We start from the raw sequence: 23,809 nt of genomic DNA, 5'->3' as shown, positions 1-23,809 counted from the left end.
TAAATATAGTGAAAGAATTTGCCATTAGAAGCTAACAGATAAATGCTTCTGAAAGAAAACAGAATTAACAGCAATAAATATAGAATTTCAATTTTTTAACAGCATGTGCTGAAAATAAGAAATTACAAATGCACAAGAGAATGAGCCAATCACATCTACGTGACTTTATGATAAAGTGGAAATTAGTGATGCTGTGCAAAGCTTTGGTTTTGCAACAGTGCACTTTAATGGCATCTGCACAGGGGTCAAAAAGCCAAGATGGCAGTCGCAACCATACAACTGAAGCCTTGTGCCTTTGCACATGTGTGCGATGTTGATGCAGATGCAAAAAAGGCAGGGCTTCAATTATGCAATCACCATCTTTAATTTTATGACACACACACCCATGTATATAAATGGATATTGCAAACAGTGCTGAATATAAACTTAGAGATGGCTGCCTAGCCTCATCTTGAACACATCTAGTGAAGGGAGCCCATCATTTGTGGGTAGTGGGCTCCATTTTCAGACCATTTTTCAAAGGACTTGGCTTCTTGTTCCCTGATAATCCTCTCTGGCCTTCTCTGTACCTGTTCCTGTTTTTTGAAATATTAAAGGTATGATGCCCAGAACGGGACAGAACCCTTGAGAAACCTGATCTATGCAGTATAAGGTGGAATGATATAATTCCCAATTTACATAATATCCACCAAGGGCCTTTTTCCACTACTGAGTTAAAGAGCTACACATGATTCTTGCAGGCTGTCTCCACTGCACTCTTTGTCCTGCCTTTAGGAAAGTAGTTCCAAATCATTTCTGAATGGTGTTGTCCTGAGTGAATCCAATCCAGACTTCATAGACAAGGGAGTTGGCTTTATCTTCCGCTTTTCAGCAAGTCACCAGGCAACAGGGAAACATCAGTCAACCATAACACTGCAGCCGGAATGAGGAAGGTCTGATTTCTAAACTCTATCTGGTCTTCTTTAAAATATTATTTGTCTGCTTCTCACCACAGATCCCCTTTGAAAATTAGTTCAGTTCATATTCAGAAATTAGTATGAATTCAAAATTAATTCAATTAACTCAAAATCATATAGGAAGATACCAAAGCAGAAAGATCCCTAGAGAGAAGGGTGTCAGACACTCCCAAGATTATGCATCTGGTTAGGTCTTATAAGGTCTCCCAGTTCAGTGGGAGAACTGAAACTGACTACAGATAGCTGCAAGACTGAAACTAATAAACAACAAAAGCAATTCTGCTGGAAAATCATTGTGTATAATTTCAAATTTAATTTGCACCCAGCATACTCCTAGTCAATCCCTATATCCAGATCTGAGCAAACACACATGCCACTAGGATGACTAGGAAGAGATAAAGATAGAACTGCATAGTTTCTTTTTCTTCATCAGATACAAGAATGGAGCTCTGCTGTCTTTCTGTGGAAGCCTGGAGAGAAATTGGTATAAAAAAAACAGGAGGAGGTGTGGATGGTTAGGAAAGGAGTTAAAAAAGAAAGTGCTAATGAAGGCAGCAAATGCTGGGAGAGAAAATAGCTGTATCTGAAGCTGGACAGTAGCCACAGGGGAATTAGCATGCCCATCCCTTCCCAAATGCAATTCAGATGACACCCACAATAAATCAGCTGACCTTACCTCTAAGATAATGGGTAACAAAGGGTTACACAGTTTGCACACCTTGAAGCTGTGCTAAGAGAGTGTTAGCTTTAAAGCTGAGACATCTAATTATAAATTACAGCTGTTTCACTCAGCTAGGGCAGAGGATAAACTGCAGGTGAGAAGTAGGTTCCATAAATACTTCTTAGTTGTTTAATGGAACAAAATATACTCCATAACCACATACAGTATTATTATGTTTATTCTCACAGGTGAGATAATACCTTTTGAATTACATAGGTTGAAGTTGGGGCAGAATTTGTCATAAATGTTTTATTTCTACAACTGATTTAGAAAGAACTTGTTATTTGGATTGGGACTTAAGTTAACCTACTTTAACCCTTTGGCATTACTGCTAACCTGATTGAAAACTCCCTCTATTGATCACATGCTATTTGCAGTATGAAGGAAGATCAGCCTTTTTCTCTTACTGGAAAGAGCAAAACTGGGTGTATATGGATGTTTGAAAACCCTAATAAAATAGTAAGGGGAATAAAGGTTATAACTTACACATATAGATCATGGTCTTAATTGTGGTTTAAATCAGGTGTGCATTGTGAAGACTTTTCTTTGAAAACCAGTGTAAACTAGACTGAAGAATCAGTGTTTACCAGCTAATAAGGAGGTCTCTTGTGTAGGTTATATTCTGTTGTCACAACATAAATGTGTTGCATTTGTTGTTTCAATATGCATGCTTGCTTTGGCTTTGCAAGTTTTTTTTCTTTAAACCAAAACCAAAAAATCACCTCTCTCTCTTGTACACATACATACACAACAAGAACATAAAATAAGTAGCTGAAAACTGACCATGAATAACTATAAACTAAACTTACTACATCTTATTTTAATAAGCTGTCTTTCCTTAATTTCACTTCAATATATTTGACAAATATATGAAAGCTTTTTAAAAAGTTACTCTGCTCTTTGAACACATCTTTTTGCATAATCAGACAAATTGTGTAAAACTGGAAAACTGAACTTCCCTTTGTGAGGCTATGTGAGGCAAGGGAGGTTTTTTAGATTTGTTTCTATTTCAGTATTTCTCCAGAAAGCTGCTTGAGAAAGGAACACAGAGCAAGCACAAAATCAACTCTCACACTGAACATTTTAAGCATGCCATTATTGTTGCAGATTTGTATTGTCGTTTTTTCCTACAACTTTCCTTTAACCCCACAACTCAACGTACCCACATTAATTCAGACTTGAAAAGGCAAATTTTAAACACATAATCATAATATAAATTGCTGAAATACAGTCCTGCCAATTACAAAGCTACACGCTAAAGGACATTATTTCATGCCTGACAGTTTAACTGGCAACCTTGATTTCACTTAGATAAACTTAAAATTAAAACTAATGTAAACATGTGATCATCATAGCTACACTGCACAACTGCTGAAACAAACCAGAATTGAAAGTAAGTTGTTTTATGCAACTAACCTTCAGCAGCCAGAGAGAGATTATCTATCAGCTATCTGCCAGCCCCCCAAACCCACCTTATGTATGCAACCACAATGCAGCAGGAAGCAAAAATAAATAAATTCTCAGCTCTGGCTGAACTGAGACACTATATTTAGAAAGCTTTAAATCAGCCTTTCTTAACTTGGTGCCCTTCAGATTTTTTGGGCTTCAACTTCCAGTATTTCCAGCCACCATGAGACGGAGATTGATATGGGATAGCTCTATTATAATTATCTCTTTTCTCCATTAGGTGTCTTTAAAAAGTACTTATTAATCCAATGTTTTTCCTTGTAAAAAGTCACTTGGGTAGAAGTAGAGAGCCTACTGCCTTCCAGATGTTTTGGATTACAACTCCTACAATTGCTTACTATTAGCCTTACTGGCTAGGTAAAAGGTACACACCAAATATTCTGCCACTGCATTAAAAACTGAATGGCTTTTAAAAGGCAGAGATCATAATTCTGGAAATAAGCAGGATCTGTAAGTATGAAAATAGCAACATGTAGGACAGAATGACTAGCAAACATCTGTGTTTTATTGAAATACACCACAATAGCTAGATTTAAAACATGGCTTAGAAACCACAATGTTTGAGTTAAACAACATTAAGCAAGAAGCAGTGATATTATGTTATTATTTCAGTGTGATGTGTGAATCTTTTCTTTGTCACTTGGTTCTCAGCTCATACAGTACTTCTAAACTATATGAACATCACTATCTTTAGAATTTCTAGAGAACAAAATACCCAAACTACTTAATTGTTTATGAGGTAGCAAGGTGGCTCTCTGTGCAGCATTACAGGTAGTGGAAGTGCCTTTCAAATGTTTTGGAATATAATTCTCACTAATTCCCAAGGGTAATAGTTAAGGATCTTAAAAGTTGTAACAGTTGCTGGGAGTTGGGCATCATATGAATTATGAATAATAATAATAATCTAAAACATCTGGAAACCTAAAATAAAATAACAAAATAAGACAACTTACATTAAATTCTTCCCGGAACAACTTCCCATCATCAGCTGCTCTTATCCGGATTTCCTCTTCCAAGAGCTCTACTGGAATAGGAAAATACTTCTTTGGGCCAGAGGGAGACTGTCTGAGAAGCATCACCCTTTGCTGTTCTGTCAAAAGGAGATGCAAGCACAGTATATGTACAGACAAAAAGCAATGTATATTTTCTATCCATTACACACTTGAAACAAAGGCTTAAAATTAAGACCATATTTCTACAGCTAACTTAAAAGCAAACCCATTACTAGCTTTACAGTATTTATAGATAGTTTTGTAATTACAGCTGCATTATATAGGAATCGTGTGTGTGTGTGTGTGTGTGTGTGTGTGTGTGTGTGTTTCAGGGGGTGTTTTCCTTTACTTTTTTAAAGAGAGAGAGTGCCAGTGTGATATAGAGCTTAAGGTGCTGAACTAGAAGTGGAGAGACCCAGATTATAATCCTCCTTCAGGCATGCATGCCAGGTAGGTATATTTGGGTCAATCACTTTCTCTTAGCCCTAGACTGAGAAGTTGAAAAACATCTATACATCAACTCACACTGAACTAGCATAGTAGATTACAGTCCATCATCTTCAATGAAGAGGTCTTTATCCTGCAGTGGATTGATTTGGACCGATAGACATACACACTTATACTGAGAATTATTAGGTATACAAATACAGGCGACTCTGGGCAGCATACAACAATTGAATAAAACAGCAAATAGATAAAAACAATCATTATAATAGGATAAAAAGTAATTATTAAAATAAAAATATCAAACATTTTGAAATGTACAAACCCCACTGAGACATCAGAATATCAATCATAGTGGAGCCATCTAAGAATGTCTCTGGTTTCCAAAGACCCCCAGGCCTGATGTCATAACCAGGTCACATGGGCAGAGGTTACAGATAACCTGGCCGCACACCATGAAAGGCTTTAAAGGTCAAAAACAGCACCTTGATTTGAACCCGGAAGCAGACTAGCAGCCAATGCAGTTTTCGAAGCAGAGGTGAAATGTATGCTCTTCAAGGAGCACACATAACTGCCTGTGCCACCACATTCTGTACCAGTTGAAGCTTCCGGATACTCTTCATGGCAGCCCCAATTACTGGATTACAGTAGTCCAATCTGGAGGTGACTAGGGCATGAGTGACTATGAGCAGAGCCTCCCAATCCAGGAAGGGGCGCAACTGGTACACAACACAAAGCTGTGCAAAGGCCCTCCTAAGCACGACTGCCACCTGTTCTTTGAGCAGGAGTTGTGAGTCTAGGAGAACCCCCAAATTGAGCACTGGGTTTTTCTGGGGCAGTACCACCCCATCCAGCACCAATTTATACAGAAACTAACCCAAATTTCCTTTGACCTTCCTCCATCATATGTTAATTCATATGTTTTCACATTTGTTTGTCATGTTCCAACACAATTTTGGTACACTTCCTTATTTAAAATAATTATGCACACTGTTCAAAATTGACTCCAGACACATTTACAGGTAAAATTAGTTCTATATCTAACACACATATATATATGGAGTTCTTGAAAGTATAACTTAATTAAATGCAAGTTTTTTTTAAAAAAAACTATTCATCCTACCTTCTTTGCTTAATCAAATTGTACTATGAATACAAACATATTATGTATACAAAGCTGTTCTAAAGAGTAATCGTTGTCAAATTACATCAACTGTAATACCTATTTGCTTCCTCTTTCAGCATTATATTATAAAAATAAGTAAAGCTTTATATAAAATTAAAGAAATAATTACCTTGCTCTTCTAAGATTCCATTTGGCATTTTTTTATCAGTGGAATTTACAACAGCTTTTCTGTGTCTTCGGAACCTTAATAAACATAAGAAGCATTTAGAAGACCACAGCATAGGTCTCATGAGACCAGATAAATTACAATAAAAAATACTCTTCATTATAGCTCACAAACCATGTAATTCTGGAGAAGCTTCTTCTAATCATTTTTTCAGTTGTAAACGTTATAGTTGGTGCACAGAAATGGTTTGTAACATCCTCCACTACACTGACTAATGTGGGAAATTACAGACAGCACAGCTGTAGCTATACAAACTTTCATTTCCTTATGAGATCACATGGTAACAAGAAACAACTAGTTCCACATCAAGAGTCTGATTCATACATACCTGAAGAAATAGCCAGCTAAAATAATTAAAATTATGAACACTAAAATCAGGATCAGCATTGAAGTCAGCAAATGCGATGGCTGACCATTTTCTCCTGGAGGACCTAAGAATTAAAAACAAACATTAGCTGGTGCTAAATCACCAACTGATAGGAAACAGAGAACTAGTGGAGAAGAAGTACACAAATTATGCATAGCATTTTGTAAGCGAGTAATATTCTTCTGTCACTACCAGATATAAAGGAAATTTAATATGGTGAAGATTATTTTAAATATTTTAATTTAAAGAAACAAGTTAAAGGACTGAAATATTTTGGAGCTTTTACATTAGAACTTAGTGTATTGTATACGCAATCACAGATGTCCCTCTATATTGGAACACTTTTATTGGAACACGTAAAATCTGAACAACCTAATGTAATACCTGTTTTCATTTCTTGCAGGCCAAACACCAAAACTGTAGCAGAGGAAATTTGAAAAACCAGATTGCAGAAGAGAACACAACAATAATTCCCTATGACCTCTTTTTGAATAAATGAAATAAAGACCAATATATATTCAGCCAAGTTCCCATAAAATGTCAATTTTATTAAGATTATTAATAAACTGTTAACCTCGAGCCTCAAATTGTTTTAAAAAGTTAAACAGGAATTAATATTTATCTTTCTAGCTTCATATTTGAAAATGGTATATTTATCTTCTTTTCTACAAAGGATAGGAAAAGTAGATATGTAGTAGTATAGTATAACATTGAAACAGTTCAAAATTGTGAGTGATCCCACATGATATTAATAGCAACTCAAGAAGAAGAAAGAAAAGATGAGCTATGGCAAAAGGTATATAAAAACAGTATACACTAATAACACATATCTGTCACAATAATAACACATCTGTTTTCACAATACAGTAATACTCAGAACACAGGTTAATGTCAAAGCATTTCAGGATTTTAACCCAACCAAAATATTTAAGTACAGAAGAAAGTGACTTGCTTCTGCCTGTATGTATCTTTATCCTTAGCAAGCCCTCAAATAATACTACTTAGAGGTGTTCAACTTAAATTTGCAGTTGGAAAAAAAGTTTTAGTGCATTGCCAAATTTCTCCTGAGCATGCTGATAGTACCTCCCTTACTCCTCCAAGATCTTATTTTGGCTGTAACCCTGTCAGTAATCACTAAGTTCGCATTTGGGGTGGGGGTGGGGGAATAAACCTTTCTTGAATAATGTCTACTGAGGTGAATTTCTTTACTCGGTGATTTTCCTCATTATATCAAAAAGAAATGTGTGAAAATGAGTTGATATTATTTGATAAGGATTTTAAATCCAAAAAACATTTTGCTCAATGAGCATGAAGAGATAAAATATATTTGACCATTTTTTGAATGGCATTGAAGAAAAAAAATAAACATGATTGTAGAGGAAATAGGGACTTTGCAAGACTTATAATTCAATCTCTCAGACACAATGCTTACATCACTGAAAATCTGCTAAGCGTACATTTTAAAAAGATGTATTATCTGACAATTATATGCAGACTTTGCATCCACATTCTAGTTACAGTATGAAGCTGGAAAACCCTTTTTGTTCTAAGCATTGCTTTCCTACAAAGGTTCAAAGAAACATAAGAAGTTGACTTATATAAAGGTTATACTGTTTCTCTTACTAGCCCCTATTTTGACAAAGAATGTCATAGTTTTCATTATCTACAAATGACTGCTATCTTTTTCTTTCTAATTAACTTACCATTTTGGAAATATCCTAAACATTCTAGTGTATTATACTAGTGTTTTTACTTGATTGATTTTCTTCCTGTAAATATTTTTATTTACCTTTCAAATGCAGTAAGGCAAATAATAATTTCATTTAGCATTGTCTATTCTGACTGGTAGCAATACCAGGATCTTGAGGCAAAATTCTCCACATTATCTACTATTTAATCTTTTAAACTAGTAGAGTCAGGATCTGGTAATGGGGATGTTCTGCTTTTGCAAAGCATCTTTCCTTCTATGGCATTATTTTTATTTTTCTCTACAAAAGTAGCATTAGGCTCACTGATCTGTCATTGTAGCACTTATTAATATACAATCTTTGCAAAATTAATATGCAAATTAAATGCAGTTATTTCAGAAACAGAAGCCACAATGAAAATATAATTGCACATAACAAGAGAAGCATAAAGTAATAGAGAAGAGAAAGAACATAAATATGATTAAGATTTCCTTCAAATAATTTAATAAGTAGAACAGTGTCACTCTATGTAAGTGTTTAAAATATATTTAAAAATGCATTTTTTTAATATATATATATATATATATATATATATATATATAAATATTAAAAAAACGGGGGAAAGTGCTGATAAATTTCCAGTCCCACACTAGGCTTTTAAATGACAGTACAGTACATTTTATGCACTTCCTGCTTTAAAGGTAAAACAATATTAGGAAAAGGTATTCTCAAAATTATAGTTTTCAAATCTTCATCCCTCACCAAGATACCAATGACAAAGCAACTCAGTGTTAAATTGTTTATAACTTCTTAACTATATTAGGAGTGCCCAGCTGAATCTCCGGCCATTCTCCCGCCCCTGACGCGTGGTCCGCGGACACCAGAACGGATTAACGGTAATTACATTGAACCTTATGGGAAAATTTGCTTCAGGGTGCGACCAAATTCGGAGGGTGGAACAGATTAACCGGATTTACATTGAACCCTATGGGGAAATTTGCGTCGGGTTACGACCAACTCGGGATACGCCCAGAGTCACGGAATGGATTACGTTCGTATCCCGAGGTACCACTGTACTTTATGTGACTGCGATCAAATCAAAAGAAGAGATGAGTTGAAATAAAAATGCAAACCGTATAGCCCAGTGTGACAGAGGTAGAGAATCAAGCAAAGAGCAGAAATATGCAAACTAATTATCCTGTTAGATAGCATGAATAATTGGATATACCTGCAAAATAGAAACTGAAGTTGAAAGAAAAAGAGCAGAAGATTGAAGTCACACAAAACAACATTGAAAAAATGCTTTATATAGAAATGTATTCTGAGTTTAGGTAGTGCAATAAAATATTACATTTAATTCTGTTTTTAATTTTAGGTTCAGTTTCCATGAAATACCACACATTTCTATGTTCCCAGTCCAACAAAAGTAAAAAATGTATTGTTCTTGCAGCATGCCAGTGACTAAGCAAGCACCCCATATTCTGTAGCCACCACAGAAAAATTCCCCATCAATTCTTTACCAGTTACAGTAGACTCTCGCTTATCCGACATAAACGGGCCGGCAGAACGTCGGATAAGCGAAAATGTCGGATAACACACAGTAACGATTGAGTGCGGTAAAAAAAAAAAAAAAAACACGATCCGCCGCGCCTGTTGCAATCGATTTTTGCGTTGCGGCGCCACCGTCAGGAGCAACAAGAAAGTACACTCACGCTCCCAAACAAGCGGCACACTTTTCTCGTCGCCAATTTATGCGTGTTGTTGTTTTTTTTAGGGGCGTCAGATAAGACGGAATGTCGGATAAGCGAAGGTCGGTTAAACGAGACTCTACTGTATTGTTTTGTCAGTCACAGCAAGATAAACCAGAATAGCAAACAGAGCAGCATAAACATGTTGATCTCACAGCATTTCCAGAAGTAGCTCTATAAATCCAATCAAATAGAATTTGAACATTGCATTATTCTGTTCTTAATATTTTATCCCTCCTGAAATAATGATTATACCATAGTTAGTTTCACAAAACTTTACACATGTGATGTTTTGGGGTCTCCCAAGTATGACTGGCCTAGGGATATTTGGTTCAGATTTGCTAAAATAAAAACTTCCTGACACCACCCCATCATTTTCACTTTCAGCCAGATTGTTCCCAGCCCTAATTCTCTAAAAACATGAAAAAAACCTGGCTCCAAAATTATGTTTTGTTGTCTAGGTGGGAAAATGTGTCAGGGAGTGCGTGCAGAAGACATCCTCTCCATTTGCCACATTCTCTGCCAAGTCCTCCTGGTAGATGACATCCTAGTTTCCAGGTGGCAGCCCCAGGTAAGCTCATGTCCCACTGTAGAGCAGGGACTTCTGGGAGTTGAAGTCCACACATGTTCAAGTTGCCAAGGTTGAGAAACACTGGTATAGAGAGTAAAGGAGATGACCTTGACAGAATAAGCAAGAACCATTACCTAGACAAAGAGGGCTGAAATATTCTTTCAGTCCTGGGAACCAAGATAATATTTGGAAGCAGTGCAGGCAAAAAACTCCCTGATTCACTGGGGTATATGAAAGAGGGAGGTAAAGTACAATCAGACTTGACAGATTATGTTGTTATAGCTTATATCAATAAAATATAGTTCTAGTCTTCCTGTGGACTTGATTTTCTTCACCAAAGGAGGAAGCAAAGGAAAATGAACACCAAGGAGAAAGTACATAGTATTTCCAAGAATTATTTATTGAAGCTTTAATTTCAAAACATCTGGGGAAAAACTGACATGCTATTTTAAACGTGAATGGTTGCAAGATAGTAAACTTTAAAAAATACTGGAGAACAATACCATAGATAAAAATTCAAAGTAGTATGAAATTATGAATGGTATAAATCCTGATTTAATTAAAATTGAAACTGTTTGTCTAATCAATAGAATAAGACAAATTACAAAGATTTTAGAGGTAAGTACTTCTTTGTCTAAATTTATACTGTACCAAATACAACCACATTATCTCACCTTTGCAATTGTTTCAGGATATTGAGTGTTAGTGGTGAGATATCTACAAGAAGGTAGCTGCAGAGCTTAAAGACTTGTTAACTAATGTACCACTTCTGACATATTTTGATGTTGACAAAATGGTCACTGTTTTTGTTAATACTAGCACTACAAGCTTGGGACCTGTACCATTTCAAAATTATTTATTAGAGGCATGGCATATACTCCTAAAAACCATGACAATGACACAGCAGAATTATCCTAAACTTGAGGAGGTATTATGTATGCTAGTACAGGGTTCTGTTATCTAATTTATGGAAAGATAGTGAAGCTTTAAAAGCTATTTTTCTAAGGCTTTAAAGCAGGCCTGAGCAACTTGTAGAGAAAAAAGGGCTACACTGATAAATTAAAAATAATCAAGGTCTGCAAAGAAATATTTGGCATGCTGATCAGCTGTTCAACAGCTAGCAAAGCAGCAGCAGTTCTGGAGCTGGTGGTGGTGGTGGGTAGTGAGGCTCGGAAGAGCTCAGCAGTGTGTCTTTCAGGGCAGCGGTGGACCTCCTGGTGGCAATGAAGTTTGACGGCGGTAAATTTATTGAGTTTTTTTTTTTTTTTTTAATGCTAGTGGTCTGCACAAAGCTGCTTGATGGGCTGCATGCAGCCCACAGGCCAAATTTTGTGCAGGCCTGCTTTATAGCACGTCTTGAAATCCATTTTTCAAAAGCCAATGTACTGCGTACATTCTAGGATTAAAAAATTATTGTTAACCTTACAGAAATATCAATTGCAAGTTGCTTATAGACTAGGGAAGGAATTAGCTGAAACTTTATCCAAAGCCCATCTTGTACATGGGGAAGTAATTAATACAGAAGAACATGAATTAACAATGTATTTGATCATCTCTGATTTGCCAATTTCTGATCCTTAATTGAAAGACTTGAAGGATGTGTGCCAAAGGATAATATTTTATAGCTCTTGAAAGATCTTATTTTGAAAGATAAGCCTCAGAAATAAAAGCATGCTGTAGAACTAGCTGACCTTTCTGGAAAAAAGCCAGTATAAGTCTTGAAAACTTAATAAATATTGCCACCAATATTAGAAAAACAGATCAGAATATTGATCTGTTATCTGATAACATCCAGTGACAGAGAAATTAGAAAATCAGAAAAGAATGAGTATTGAGAATAAACAAATGAATAGTGACCAAATATAATAGTTAAACTGATTTAGGATTTAAACTGAGATATGGTGGGAGGGAGGGAGGGAGGGAGGGAGAAGACAGGTTGGGTATCCAGATGCAGGTCACATGTGAGACAGTACAACTACCTCATCAATTAACAATTGTACTGTGTTAAAAACCTATTGCATTTGTTGAGACATTCTGAGATAGCTTGCAACTTTTTGATGTATGTGATTTTGGCAGTCTTTCATTCAATTGTGCTGATAAAATTTCTTTTTTCCAAAATGGGTATTTTGAGATCTGTAATGGATTGTCCTGGGAGGTTGAAATGCTCTGATATTACTTTTTGAGTCCTGATGTCAAACTGTGCCCATTAATTGTTTTCCTTACAGTTTGGCCTTTTTGTCCTACAAAGAATCCAGAGGGACATTCCTGGCAGAAAATGGTACCTATCACATCAGAAGAGCATGTGAAAATGCCTCTAATCTTGTATGTTTAGTTGTAAGGGCCTGTGATGGTGCTGTTCACGTAAATGTGAGGGCAAAGTAGACATCAAAGTTTGTTGCAAAGTTTGGTTTCCATGTTACCATTAATTGTGCTGTTTCTTGTTACTTATGAAAATCTGCTTAAGGTTCGGTGGTTGTCTGTGTGCATATATGGGCCTTAGAAAGTGCAGTGTTACTGTCCAGTATGGGGTGTAATTTATTTTATTAATAATGCATTTGAGTGGTTTGAGAGCTGTAGGTGACAACCAATGGTGTTCTGTTATTGTTTTTGTAGTCTATAGATCCTTCCTGGGAATTGATCTGGATCTATTGCTTTGTCTATTTATCTTGTTGGGTAGGTAGTTCAGTCTCCTAAATGGTACCATAGAGTAACATGTCTCTTCTCCTACAATGTTTTGAATAGCGAGTTTCTCATATTTATTGTGTACAGGCAGAAGAAAAAATGCAGGAGGTCCCTTACATTTTGCTTTTCATTTTCTTTTCTTCTTGATTCATACTGTTTTTTTTTTCATTCTAGCCATCTGCTCCCCTAGTCACTATATTTTCTGTTTTTTCTTTTCACATCCATTTTCTTCCTTTCTTCAGTTCAGTCATTTCCTCTTCAACTTTTCTTTCTTTTTCACTCTCTGTACATACAAGGTAACACATATAACTGCATGCAACAAACTTTTCTGTGGAAAAGTTTATCTTCCCCTTATTTTGTTTTTCTTGGTTTGGATTCAGGAAAAGCTGCTCCCCAGTTGCACACACTCCTTCATCCCCAGTTACTACTAATATTTTTGTCTATGAAATACAATTTTTATACTATCTATTTCATATAGTCCCTGAGCATTTTAATGTGAACTGGAGAAAAAGAGGACACATCGTGAATAAAATTTTGATTCTGTCTCCAACACCTGGAGACTTGATTTTCTCTTCTTTATGACAATTTTAATTAAAGCTTTCCATAGTTCCAGCATTCTGTGTTCTATATTTCCAGCAATTTTTTTTTTTTTTGCTTCTTTTAAGTTATTTGCAGCTATTTTTGTGGTCATTTTGTGATTGCTATGCTCTCCCATGGTAGCTGTTTCAGGGTCTTCCCCATACCCCTGGTGATTTGCTTTCCTCCTGCCCACCCCAGCAGTCCTTTTACTGTGCCTTCCAAATGAGGCCAACAGAGTTACTCCCCTCACATGAGGGTAGGGTGATGTTTGCTGCTGCTGCTGTAGTTGAGGAAGCAAGAAACAGGGAAGGGGATTCTTCCCCTTCTCTGCTGTCTTCCTTTCTCCCTACTTCTAGCATGGATCCTTTAACATTTCCCACCACAATCCCTGCCCTTACCTGAAGCATAGCAAACACAGAGGTAAGGGCAGGCATTGCATGGTAGGAGGCAACAGGTTAATAGTGGAAATAATATCATGGAATACCTTCCATAATGTTGGTACTCCTAACCAGAGCTAAAAGAAAAGGAAACACTGGCTGACAGGTGAAGCTCTGTTGACTCTGGCAGCCAAAGAAATAAAGAGCCCTGTGGCCAGGTGGGAAGGGTGTAGTTAACCACTTGGAGCCTATAGGTCACTAACCTCCTTCAGGCTCCTCTTCTATGCAAATCATAAAGTTTGCAGAGTAGGGTTTGTGTGATTTTCCACTGGAAAACTCTGCAAGATCAACAACTGGTAAGGAGAGCATCCCAGGGCTGGGACAAGGAGGCTGAGTGGTGCTTAGAGCGGTGCCCAACACTTCTTGTTTAGTTCAAAATATGCCCTTGAGTCTACCAAGTTTCCTACCACTGAGATATAAAGCTAACTCTCACTGAACTCAGCCAGGTGATTATTTCAATAGACTGGAGAAGATAAATCACTCCATATTCTAGTTATTCATGCTGCAACAAGGCTCAGAAGGGAATTCCAAAATATCAGCTTATATTTGTAGGTGGTCCTCTTGGTCTTTGTGCTGCTAAAACACTACACTTAAAGCATGTCAATAATTTTTAAAATTTCAATTTAAGATGAATGCACTAAATAATTTCCTTCATGCTTCAAAAATCCAGGAAAATGGAATATTATACCAAGACAATATATTCCATAATTTGATCTAGGATTTCAAGCCACATGATAAATTTTCATGTCAGAGTCAGCCTTAGGTTGCAGAGAGAAATAGAACCAATTATCTTGAAGATGTGTAATGCTCCCATTTTCCTCACTTGCTTTAGAAAGATGCCCCTATAAAACTATGTCTGTGATGGAATGGAATTATGAAGGCCAAGCTCAGGGAGATAAACATTTTCTTAGCTCACCAGAACCGCGTGGGAGGAACAAGAGGATGAGACTGGCACCTCCCTGAGGAATTCACACTGTTGTGGCTGGAGGACTTTGGGAACTGGGGTTTTAGTCTGGGAAGATTTCTTGCTAGAGGTTGTAGCTAATAAACATAGCTGGATGGAATTGGCATTGTCTCTTGGAGTTCCTTGGGCTAGGCCTGACAATGTCTAATGTAACTGCAATCAACAGTTCCACCTAATTTCACTGGGGCATAGCAGGGGGTGATTCTAATTTAAAAACAATCATGTGTGAGAATGGGAGTTATGCAATTGTTCCTCAGAATGATTAGTCTACATTCTCCCCATTCCCCATACATGCAGTAATTTAGAATCTACTCGTTCTAGCGATAAAGATATGGCCTCTTCTTCCCACATGCAATATTTCTGATTAGGATTTCTTGCCAGTATGCCTGTAATTAGCAGAAACATATGCACATGGATGTTTTTCAACTATGCATTTAGTTACTGAATGTCTTCTTTAGCATTTAGTATCGTGAAAATTAAATGATAGTCATCAAGAACCGCTTTAGGAAAGTTAGCTAAGATTAGTCAGCTTCTGTTTCAACAACAGCCAGTAAGATGCTCGAAGTTCATCCTTCCTTTTAATGGTATTTTAAGAAAGAGGAGCTCTTCTTTCCCTAAATTTGAGAGTGCTCTATTGTATATTTTCCCACCCTCAGTAGTTGTTTTTCAGAACTGAAATGACATATATTATACAAATGTTCATAGGTTGTAATATATAAATTTAAATTACATTCCTTAATATTATGCAAATAGGACAAAGCAAAGTATTTAAAAAACCAAAACAGAAAACTTATTGAGTCATAAATATAACTTAATATATGTGCTTATTAAACATTACAGGAACATCTGCTACACTGTTTACATCTGCTACTGTAATACAGAAAACATACAAGCTTCCCCCGGGCATTGTATAGCTTTAGTCCAAAGTCCCTAGAGTAATTAACATCATGACCAAGCTCAAAGATTTTAATTGATATACTGAATAATGTTCTGAATGCAAGGATCCTAAGAGGAATCAAATGTAAAGGACCTAATAGGGAGAGAAAGAGCAGTAGAAGGAAAAGGAAGCATCTTGTCCAGCTTGTCAGTGATAAGTCATGGGACCTACCTGAAATAGGGGGTGTTCAATAGCCCAACTTATCCTTCCCTTTTTCTAAGAAATTCCAGTTCAGACAAAATTTTAGTTCTCTTTACCAGATGCAGCAGAGCTATCACCACCAAGGTATTGAAAAGCAGGAGGTACTCCTTCAATTTTGGGAACTGTAAACACTTTTTTTTTTCGGTGCCTTCAAGTCAGTGTTGACTCCTGGCAATTGCTTGGACTAGTCCCTGCAGTTTTCTTGGCAGCATTTTTCAGAAGTGGTTTGCCATTGCCGGCTTCCTAGGGCTGAGAGAGAGTGACTGGCCTTAGGTCCCCAGCTCACCTTATGTCTAAGACAGAACTAGAACTTACGCTCTCCCAGTTTCTGGCCTGATGCCTTAACCAGTACACCAAACTGCCTCTTTCAACACATATTGAAGTCACCTTGTTGGGGAAAGTGGACCTATTTCTCCACTGAATTTTATGTTTGGCAGAGAAATCCTCTAGTGCTTATGAGTGAATGATTACCTTGTAGTTTCTCTGAAAGAAAACTACCTTCCATAATAAATAGTTAATGCTTCCATAAATCAGTGGAGTATGATCCACTCAGGGAGAAAGTATGGATTTGATTTTGAAGTTTTGGAAGTTAGGAACTGAAAACATCAATTATCTGGGGTTCTAGTAAATTCAAGAATCATCAGTGAATGTTGACTGTACATTGGCTTAACTTTGCCAAAGCTGGTGGAAGCCAACTTCTAGGAATCAGCATTCTTTCTCCAACAGTAGTAAATGATAGCTCTAATATTGTGGATTATCATAACCAAGACATGAAGCTGAGGGAATCTGGTATATTCTTGTGTATGCAAGATTCCATTCTAGCCACAAACCCAACAGTCACTGAAAGACTGAGATTTCATGAAATTGCCGAAACCTTACCATATTTTATGGCAGAATATTTAATAATGTAAAAATAGTTTATTAACTCTGAAAAACCTACCTATCAATATTATGACTTATATGACAGTGGAGAAAGATTCTTACTCTCCCTGGATTTAAATCATTTAGACTACCACACTATAGTGACCTTATTTCTCAAGTAAAAAGCCTGAAAAGTATTCCCCCCCCCCTTGTAAACTGAGCTCATGAATCATGCAGAGTTATTCTAAGGTTAGCCAACCCACTGTTCTGCTAGGTTGGAGAATGGATTTTCATCCCTGCCATTTGGAACACTAAGGTTTTTTTTTTTTTTAAAGTACTAACTAGAAAGTTTTAAAAAATTAGGGACAAAATTTAAAAGGGTCCCCTTCCCTCCCTCATATGTTTGGCAGCACCTTTTTGTCCTGTGGAATCCTTGGTGCTCTCTGAATTTGATTGTTTGCTTGCAGACATTTCATTACCCAGTTAGGTAACATCATTAATGCGAATGAGTGTGGGGTTTGCTCCCTGTTTACATACAGTAGCTTGCCCTGCCAGTTTCGGTGGGTTTTCTCCTTGGTAGTTACTTAATTGGGGTATTGTTTTGTGCTTGACTGTTTGCCTGGTGTTAATCCCTGCTTATCTGGGTGTAGGCTGCTGGAGGGGATGTATTGTGGTTAAGTCCTTCTTAACTTCCTTATTGTCTTTTAAATGGTGTGTAAATGTGGTTTATCTCTATGTTCCTATTGATGGCTGATGTGCTGAGTGCCAAGCTTCCAGGAATTCCCTAGCATTTTTGGATTTAGCTTGGTCTAGGATGTTCAGAGTTTCCCAGTTGAAACTATGGTTGAGTCCGTCCATGTGTTGTGAGATTAAGGAGTTTTCATCGTATCTTCTAACTGCTAGTTGGTGTTCATGGATGCTCTCTGCTAGCCTTCTGCCTGTCTGTCCTACATAGTGGCTGTTACAGATGACTCCTGTTTTTTCTTCTTGGGCTCCTGGGTCTTTTGGTTTACTTAAGATGTTTTGAAGGGCTTTAGTTGGTTTGTGTGCTACAGTATTGTTCGGTTGTAATAGTCTGTTGGTTGTTTCTGAGATGTTTTTGATATATGGCAGTGTTATCCTTTTCATAGCTTGTGTTGGTTGTGCTGTAGTGGGATGAGTGGTCAGGCACTTTTTGATAAAGTTGTATGGGTACCTATTTTGTTGGAAGATATTGTATAGGTATCTGTTTCCTTTTTCTGGTGTTCTGGGTTCATGGAGTGTGTTTATACTCTTCTGAATAATGTTCTTACACAGCTCCTGTTGTGAGAGGCTGGATTGTTACTTTGGTAATGGAGTACTTGATTAGTGTGGGTTGTCTTCCGATAAATTTGGGTTTCTAGTTTGCTCTTGTTTCCTCTGCTGATGAGGATACCCAGAAAGGGTAGCATGTTGTTGTTTCCTTGTGAATTTTATTCCTTTGAGATGTTGATTGTTTCACGTGTCTTCTCTAGTCCATTTTTTATTATGATGAAGGTGTCATCTACATTCCGGATCCATACTTTTGGCTGTATGTGTGGGAGTGCTATAGTTTCTAGTCATTGCATTATGGTCTGTGCTACAAGTCCTAAGAGTGGTAATCCCATGTGTATTCCTCTGATTTACTGGTATATTTGTCTATCAAACTGAAGGTAGGTTGATGAGGTCCATGATTCTCAGTATTTCTGTCTTACTGTATTTTGCTAGGTTGGGTGTGTTGTGTAGCATTGCTGCCATATATTCTTTTGCTAGTTCTGGATCTATGGACATAAAGAGTGCTGTGTCACTGAATGAAACCATAATTTCATCTTCTATTTTTAGGTTTTTGGTTATCCTGAGGCACTGTAGTAGGGAGTGGATAGAATATTTGCTCTCCTCTGTGAGATGTCCAAGCTTTTTTGTAAGTTCATTGGCTATGTTATATGTTGGGGTCCCTGGTAATGACACAGTTGTTTGGAGAGGTATGTCAGGTTTGTGTATTTTCAGGTGTCCATAGAAGTATGGCAGGATGGGTCCACTGCTAGAGACTAATATGTAATCCTAATATGTAATCAGAAATTCCTGACCAGAGAAATAAAAATACAGTGGTACCTCAGGTCACGAACGCTTCTGTTCACGACTAATTTGGGTCACGAACAGCTCTGTTCGCAAAATTTTGCTTCCGTTCGTGAATGGCGGATCGGGTGACGAACAGGATCCGCGGCCATTTTCCCTCCCATGACACGTGGTCGTGGCTTCCTGTAGGGAGGGGGACTCTCCCTCCAAGCAATAACTGCCTCCCCACCCGCCTTCCTGTCCTCCACGCCAGAAGTCGCCTCGAGCAAGGTTAGTGTTCTCTCTCTTCATACTGTATTTTGTTTCATATTTTTGCGGTTTTCAAAAAAAAATACATATGGTTCAGAACAGATTAACCGTAATTACATTGAACCTTATGGAGAAATTTGATTCGGGACGCGACCAAAGTCGCGGAACGAATTAAGTTCATGAACCGAGGTACCACTGCACATTTATTTATTAAATTTGTATCCTGCCCATCTCCCCCAGTGGGTGACTCCGTGAGGCTCACAATAAAAGTAAAAGCCCAAACAGTTAAAAAATAAATGCCCCCATTCATTAATTAAAATTAATTAAAAAATCAAACTACAGAAACAAGCCCTATACATTTATAACATTACTCTGATACACAGGAATTTAGAAAGAAGATGCCAGCTGTTTTATTTTTAAATTAAACACTACTAAATTAAAAGCTTTAAAATTATCAGTGGGGGTGGGGATGAATAAAAATGGCTCCATTGTTGCTTTTTTAGCATACAATATTACCAAATATTGACGATTTGAAGCTTTTTGTCAAAAATAAAGACTCTGAACCTTGTATCTAACTACATTTAACTGAAGTTTTTAGAAACAGTCATTGATTAGAGTTCTTTCCATTTAAAACACTGCTAATTAGGCCCCTGCAGATGGCTTGCAAAAATGCTCCAATTATCCAGCAGTTCTATGCAGTTAGTGGAAATATTATCCTATTGTCTTCCATGCAACTTAAACTAAACCAAGTGTTAATAAAGCAGCACACACTATACATCTCAAGGATGTTCAACATCTAACCAGGGAACTACTAATTTATTGGCTAATAATAATAATTAAAAAGAGAAGAAAAAAAAGTGAAATATAAATAAAAACAAGACCAATAAGAATAAAAAAAATAGATAAAATGACAAATTATCTACTGATTTGTCAGTGGTATAAAGAAAATAACCTGGAAGATAATGTTATTATGCTTTACATTTTTACACCATTGGACTCCCAGCGACTTTATCTCCAGTTCACAGATGAACCACACAGAACAATAAAATAATACAATGATAACAATAAAGAATAAAATATGGCCAAACCAGACAACATTCAAAGCAAACCCATTTTACTCAGAAGGTAATATACAGTAGTTTAATATCTAAACCATTAGCCTCCTAATGATAATACCAACTCCACAAAACTGGCCTACTCTCCTGAGTGCCTCAGAAAGCACATCAGGTAAAGGAAGGGGAGTTTTCTCTGCAGATTAGCCAGAACAATTTGACAACAGGGGAGTTATTAAATCTAAATGTCAAGCTGTATCAAAAGGGCAACACAATAAAACATGAGAAACAAATTCCATATCACCCAGTTGGCAAGGGAGTACTGTAGTCAATCTTGGATAGCATGAAAAGCAGGGAGATAAGTCTTGCCAAAGAGAAAGCCCTTTGCTGTGACACACTCAGAATGTTTGCCTCATCTGCTGGGATAAGAGGTAAAGAGGTCTTCCTTATAGACCACACATGTAATGGAGGGAGGCCGTATTATATTCCAGTCACTGTGAAGGTCAATATCAGAAGCATTGTGTTTCAATTCTAGGTTGGCTGCTCTAACCCTGGTAAATTCAGATATTGAACTGAGGCCATGTTTTCTAAGGTTGAGTTCAATGCCTTTTTTCAAGCTAAATAAAAACTATCCAGGAGAGTTGGAACAGCCAAAGAGCCTTCTGATAAAATAAATTTAGCTGACAGCAAAGCTTCACACAAAGCTCTGTAGAAGTGAGGCCCAATTCCAAAGAGAAAAAAAAGTTGGGAATGTTCTGGGATGCTCAAAAAATAGATCTTAATTTTCCTATTGGACTGCTTCAGTGGGTGTGAGATCTTTATAGAAGCAAATCTGGGAACTGTACAGTAGAAAGCTAATCATTTTAGCTCTGTAGATATTAAGAGTAGTGGGTGAGTAGTTACTTACCACCTCTACTGCCTGCAAAATACTGGATTGTGCTGGCAGGTTAATGGGCTGGAAGCTTTTGATTATTCCCTCCAAAACTGCAAATGTCCGAAAGATTATTCTTAGAAATTTAAGACCTTAGTTTGTTTGATACTAGCACTGTTTATTTTTCAACAAGGAATATGGCTGTTATGCCTGTTATTGAAGACTACTATCTAGAGTAATTAACACCAATTCTCTCCTCTTCACAATGGAATGGAGTGTACAGGTAGTCCCCGGGTTAAAAACGCTTAAAAGTTTACAGACAACCCATAGTTAAGAATGGAGCCTATTGTAGCAAAATTCAAGTTAAATACACAATGATTCCAGTTAAATACCCAATGGTTCAAGTTAATTACACAATGCTACTTATACAGTTTTATACACTACTACTGTTCCGGCTTACATACAAATTTGACTTAAGGACAGACCTTGGGAAGGGAACTCATTCTTAAACTAGGGACTACCTGTAATCTGAAAGAAGATATCTTAAGTTCATTTGAGTGCGAAGAGAACTGGGTGGCTCTGAAAGACCTGAAACATTATCATAATACTCTTTCCAGCTCTTTAGACCCTCTAATTTAGTATGCTTGTAATTGAGACTAATTATTCATTAAGAATAATTAATTGGAACTTTGTGCTTAAAGCACTTTTGGTCATTTTCTAATTGCATTTCTTATATTCACACACACACGACCTAAATCATGTTTCTTAATGTATTAATATTTAATGTGATGTATTAGTATTAAAAATGCTACTACATGTGAATGTTTATGCTTGCTAGAAATCATGGGAGTTAAAAGCCCAATAAGATTGGGAAGACAAACATATAGATGAACACCAGATCAACCTCCACAACTGAAGTTTTTCCTACCTGTTGTTGTGTCATTACGTGATGCAGTTCCATTGTCATGTAATGCTTCAGAATGTAGAAAACTAATGGAAATTAGCAATATTGAACAAAAATATTCCATCATGGATCTGCAAAAGAAACAATAAATAAGTACATAAATCTAAAACAAATATTTAAAAAGTCATCTTAACATTATAATGTCCTGACATCTATAAAAGAGGACTGAATTTAATTTACTGTTAGAATAAAAATGTACTCTGTCTCCAATGGACTTTTTACATTTGTATAACTGCTAGTTCGTATGCCAGATCTAAATACCGGCGTGTTGTTTCATGGAAATATAAGAAAAAGAAAAAATTTCTTGTGGCTGCTTATTTAATGCTTTTTTCTCACCTCCCCCTTTTTGAGGATCTCATCAGCCCAACTCACACACTTTTCTCAGACTTCCCATCTTCTTATCCCATTCAGTCTTCCTTCATGTTTTTTTTTTTTTTTGGTGATTTGTTCCTAATCATTCTCTGTTTATCACCAAATCACATCAACATACTTGTTCCTTATAACAGTCCAATCCTATCCTCTATCTTTCTACCAGCATTTGTTCATCATAACATTTCTCTATTTTCCCATCTTCAGTAAATTTTTCTCTCCATTCATTTTTCCTGTCAAACATAATTGTTTGATATATTAATTTTAAGTATGATACTCTTCATGGCATCATACAACTTATGTAACATTCTCTGCAAATAATTCAAGTTCCCATACAAAGAGATTGTCCATATACAAAAGTATACATATACTCATATCCCCATCCAACTAAATTTCCCATAAGCATTGCTTTTATATTTATGGATACATGCATTAAACAGTCAAAGAGACACCGCAAATCCTTGTCTTACTCCCTGATCAGTTTTGGAATCTTTTGCTAATCATTCTCATTTTTTCTACACATATAACACACGCATACATACATTCATACATGTGCACACGCACACACATACACCCCTGTCATCTCTTTCATCATTCCATTAAACATATTTTTTCTTACTTCCTATTAGCACAAGTCTAGACAATTCTCTGTAATCTAATTCTTTTCATTTTATTCCAAGCAGTGTCAATATCCTTTTTCTTTACATCCACTTTTCATTCATTCTGTTGGGAAATTATTCTACTGTCATTTCTTTCCTTGCAGTCTTTCACTTTTACATCTTTTCCTTATTTCTTTTTATTCCACATCACTACCCCTAATGGTCTGTCCCTATTTAGAACTTATCATCCTTAATGAAATATATTTCTCTTGTATCGTTCATTAATACTCCCAGTCTTTCATCATTAACAGTTAAATTAATCAACCATAGTTCAATTATGGTTTCAGTTGATTTCTCTTCTATGTGTATGCATGAATAGACTTATTCTTAACCACTTATTCCATCAAATATCTTTTTCTAAGGTATTTAAAAAATATTTATTCAAAAACTAGTTTCTATTCTCATTTGTTCTTGGATCTACAAATGGCCAATCATTTTTGTGTTACCTTCTCATCTCAATCCCACCCATTATATTCATTTCAGTATATGCAATCCAAGGAAGTATTTTTTCCTTGGATTGCATATATTCAGAGTGCTGCAGTTTTCCCCAAAATTCATTACCACTGTTTACTGGAGCATAGTAACTCTCATTAATTTATGAGTTC

At 36.6% G+C, this 23,809-nt stretch overlaps 1 protein-coding gene across 5 annotated transcripts in view; it reads right to left on the bottom strand.

Moving 5' to 3' along the window:
• PTPRE (protein tyrosine phosphatase receptor type E) overlaps positions 1 to 23,809 on the bottom strand; it is a 145,203-nt gene that overhangs the window by 45,071 nt on the left and 76,323 nt on the right. For 2 of the 5 annotated variants that reach the window (XM_088131868.1, XM_088131869.1), the window contains exons 3-6: positions 22,141 to 22,247; positions 6,261 to 6,363; positions 5,876 to 5,949; positions 4,098 to 4,234 (exon numbers count right to left, since the gene is read on the bottom strand). In XM_088131868.1, coding sequence (XP_087987994.1) covers positions 4,098 to 4,234; positions 5,876 to 5,949; positions 6,261 to 6,363; positions 22,141 to 22,243 — 417 coding nt within the window. In that variant the 5' untranslated portion in view covers positions 22,244 to 22,247. The other 3 variants (XM_088131870.1, XM_025165812.2, XM_088131871.1) reach the window with 3 other exon arrangements.

This window comes from Python bivittatus, unplaced genomic scaffold, assembly GCF_059951505.1.
Source record: "Python bivittatus isolate LINGU-HERP-01145 unplaced genomic scaffold, Pbiv_v1 ctg000980_np1212, whole genome shotgun sequence".
NCBI classification, from domain to species: domain Eukaryota; kingdom Metazoa; phylum Chordata; class Lepidosauria; order Squamata; family Pythonidae; genus Python; species Python bivittatus.
Note: the sequence above shows the minus strand (reverse complement) of the source record. Positions and strands in the feature narration are given on the sequence as shown.